At 31.7% G+C, this 3,418-nt stretch overlaps 2 protein-coding genes across 2 annotated transcripts in view; one reads left to right on the top strand and one right to left on the bottom strand.

The window, feature by feature from the left end:
• Positions 1–993, bottom strand: part of LOC109862982 (putative GPI-anchor transamidase) — a 1,679-nt gene extending 686 nt beyond the window's left edge. Inside the window, exons 1-2 of the mRNA XM_020443157.1 lie at positions 762–993; positions 83–688 (exon numbers count right to left, since the gene is read on the bottom strand). Coding sequence (XP_020298746.1) covers positions 83–688; positions 762–824 — 669 coding nt within the window. The 5' untranslated portion in view covers positions 825–993. The remainder of the gene's footprint in view (positions 1–82; positions 689–761) is intronic.
• Positions 994–1,402: 409 nt separating this feature from the next.
• Positions 1,403–3,379, top strand: LOC109862983. Its single transcript, XM_020443159.1, has 4 exons — positions 1,403–1,864; positions 1,940–2,105; positions 2,254–2,441; positions 2,666–3,379. The coding sequence occupies exons 1-4, from the start codon at positions 1,705–1,707 to the stop codon at positions 3,154–3,156; spliced, it is 1,005 nt and encodes a 334-aa protein (XP_020298748.1). The 5' UTR covers positions 1,403–1,704; the 3' UTR covers positions 3,157–3,379.
• The last annotated feature ends 39 nt before the right edge of the window (positions 3,380–3,418 follow it).

Below are 3,418 nucleotides of genomic sequence, written 5' to 3'. Positions count from 1 at the left end.
ATATATAATGTATTAAAATTATTTATACATATGATTTTAATTTCTATGAAATATATGAATATATAAGTAACTTGTTACTTACAGAAAGTGAGTCTTCTCCTACCAAACTAGATGCAACTGCTAATATGTTTGGAGAATAAAATTTTTCATACATTGAACTTGCTTGACAAGTGTCAACTACAAACAAAATTTCATGATATCTTCGTTTTTGCCACATTTGTTCTAATGCATCTCCTAATTCCTGACTAGTAATTTCTTCAGAATCTTGGAACTTCAAGAATCCATTACCACCATGACCAGTTAAATATATTAAAATATTTGAACCTTCATCAGTTAGTAGCTTTTTAGATCTTGGTGTTTCTTGTGCTAAACGACCAGTTAATAACCTTACAAAATTTTCTACAGTTACTTCGTAACCTCTGTAATCAACTTCAACATCATCACCATAAACATTAATATGTTGTTTAATGTTGTTAAAAACAGTCGCAGGTCTAGGATTTCTAGGATTGCATGCCATATCATCTGCTATCATAAGAATAATTTGCGAGTCTGGTATTCCCATACGTTTAACACTTCGATAAATAGACAAAACATTTGCAACATGTCGATAATTGAACCAGAAACGTGATGTATCAACCAATACTGCCCAATTGTTGGAATGTTCAGTTTTTGCAAAGTTTTCTGGTATCTGTAAATTTAATTTCTTACCTATGATAAAAATATAAAAATGATTTTATTAATTAAATAAAAGAGATAAGTACCTCCCATGTATGACATAATATGCCAAGAGAAATTAATATCACCGTGTAAGATAATAAATGCATTTTAATGTATTTATTATATATATGTATATATTATATATATGTTATGTATAAGTATATATATATATGTACACATACATAAAATATGTGAGGTTAGTTTCCATTTCTTAATCTTGACGTTAATAAGATTGATGTACGGGTGAAAATATTGGTTTGATTTGGTACTCTTATGACTCTGGGGCGAAAATAATGGAGCTCTCGAGCATAGACCATAGAAAACTGGAGAGAGCATTGCGATGGTGAATATGGACAGAGTACACACAGTAGCGCAACTCTCGATTTACGCGTGCCGTAACTATGCGCATGCGCGTCCGCAGTACCCAACTACTGGAGGTCGATTCTGTATCTATGCAATGTAGTAAAAATTACAAAAGTAAGCAAATTTACTAAAATATCTATGATTTTATTGATCAACAACTAGTAAATTTGCTCACTTTTGTAATTTTCACTACATTGCATGGATATAGAATCGACCCCCTGATCTCTACACATAAAGGGCCGTCTACAATGGAAGTAGGCAGTGGCTACTTTCCTTTTAGGAGATACAGGCTACGTTCCGAAATGTACTGCCAGTACTAGTGGTATGACATTACAGAAGTGTAATGTAGCAGAGAGAAGCCTTAGAGGCCTTCTACAATAAGATATTAGTAATAAATCAGAAGTCAGAAGCAAGTTTTAGCGAGTCAGTAGTGCGTTATAAGACAAGAATAAGTCAGTAGTCAGTGACTGAGTGGAGATGGCCAAATTCCATCTTTTCCGAGTTAGAACTTAAAATCACGTTGTGACTAACCAATCGAAAGCAATATTGTGTCTGCCATTTTTAACAAGAGACCCGAGCTCGTATAACCTATAAAATCTGCCGTAAACTGTGTCAAAGTAGAAAATGGAATTATTACACTTCGAAGAAATAGATGATATGGAGCTCATCAAGCTCGTTGAGCTTAATTCTTGCATATATAATAAAAAAATGCGAGAGTTCAAGACTGTGGATAAAAAAGAAGTATGGGCTCAAATAGGTGCCGCTCTAACCAACAAAAAAACGGGTATGTACAATTATTTAAAAATATTTATTTAAAATATCAATTTAAATATCATGATTTCTTTTACTTTTATATTAGGTGATCAAGCTCAAAAACGATGGGACAGTCTAAGGGCTATGTGGTCACGTCAACATAAAAAATACTATGAGCAAGGGCGATCAGGATCGGGTGCAAGCCAAGACACACAGGAATTCCAGTATTATGGTGAAATGTCATTCCTTGTCCCACATTATAGTTCACGGCAGTTCGTATACTGTTATTTGTTATTTTAGAGTTTTTAAAGCTGTGTATATGGATGTGTGTGTGTGTGTGTACATACATACATACACGCAGCTTTAAAAATGTATGTGTATGTATGTATATATATAAAACTTTAATTTTTTTTTTTACAGAACCAAATCAAACATGAAGCGGCCTGCATCATGTATTTCTAATGATGAATCAAGTGGATCTCAGTTCGTTATTAACAAACCGTCACCTATAATCATGGACAGTTCATGTATAGGTATTCAAGGCACTGCAGACGTTGATACTGCACAATCTGATACGTACACGTATGAGAGCATATCTTTGAGCAGTGGTATGTATTTATATATATGAAATTATTCTTATTAGCACTGATTTTTAGTTTNTGAAAATTATTTTGTAAGGGAAACGTCCCTGATACACAATCATGATTTGTGATCTAAATAGTTTTAATGTCTGTAGTTCAACAATCATATCTGTTATTTGATCATGTGTAATCAGGACTTGTGCACTCATTATAAGTNGTTTTTATTGGTCGTTTTCTATTAATTGTTTTAGATGACAGTCTGCTGTCAATATCACAACAATCATCATATGACAAGAATGAGATGCATAATTTTCATATAGAAGATCGTGTCCCTTTCTCCCCTATGGCACATGCAGTATTGAATAAAGTTTCATCAAAACAGGCACAATGTAACAAAACTGAAAAATACACAAAGGAAAAATACAAGCAAAAGGAGAACAGTAATGTAAAAATACCAGAACCAGATGAATTTTATAAGAAAAAAAACGTAGATATGGATAATTATATGCGTTCAGGTGTACAGTCACTTCAGAAAGTAGCACAAAGTGTTGAACACATAATCTCACAAAAACCTGAACAGAAAGTACATATTTCTGATAGCGATAATGTTGATAAAGACATAAATGATATGTTAAAGTGTGCATATGTTGGTCTAAAACAAGTTAAATCCGATATGAGATTTAATTGTGTACTTGATATATTGAAAGTAATTAACAAATATAAAGAGCAAGAAGAAATATAGAATAATAATTAGAAAAATTATTATTCTGTAATTATTGCCAATTACAACTTCATTACGATATCTGAAAATATCCGTCCGTTTTGTTTCTTTTATTTAATTGTTTTTTGAAATATATATTTCTGTTAAATAGTATTACGATAAAAACTATCATATAAAAGTTTTATTTACATATACGTACTTTTCAATACTAATTGTGTTATTATTAATGTAATTTGCATTTGTACCAAAGATTTTTTTATACATACCATATATGGATATGACA

This window comes from Pseudomyrmex gracilis, unplaced genomic scaffold (assembly GCF_002006095.1).
Source record: "Pseudomyrmex gracilis isolate BER0280 unplaced genomic scaffold, ASM200609v1 scaffold_2810, whole genome shotgun sequence".
NCBI lineage: Eukaryota > Metazoa > Arthropoda > Insecta > Hymenoptera > Formicidae > Pseudomyrmex > Pseudomyrmex gracilis.
The sequence above is the reverse complement of the archived record's forward strand: the minus strand, read 5'-3'. Positions and strand labels throughout refer to the sequence as shown.

Coding starts and splice junctions, on each gene's coding strand:
- LOC109862983 (XM_020443159.1), top strand. CDS start 1,705: ATGGAATTATTACACTTCGAAGAAATAGATGATATGGAGCTCATCAAG. Junction 1,865..1,939: donor TCTAACCAACAAAAAAACGG/GTATGTACAATT, acceptor CTTTTATATTAG/GTGATCAAGCTCAAAAACGA. Junction 2,106..2,253: donor CCACATTATAGTTCACGGCA/GTTCGTATACTG, acceptor TTTTTTTTACAG/AACCAAATCAAACATGAAGC.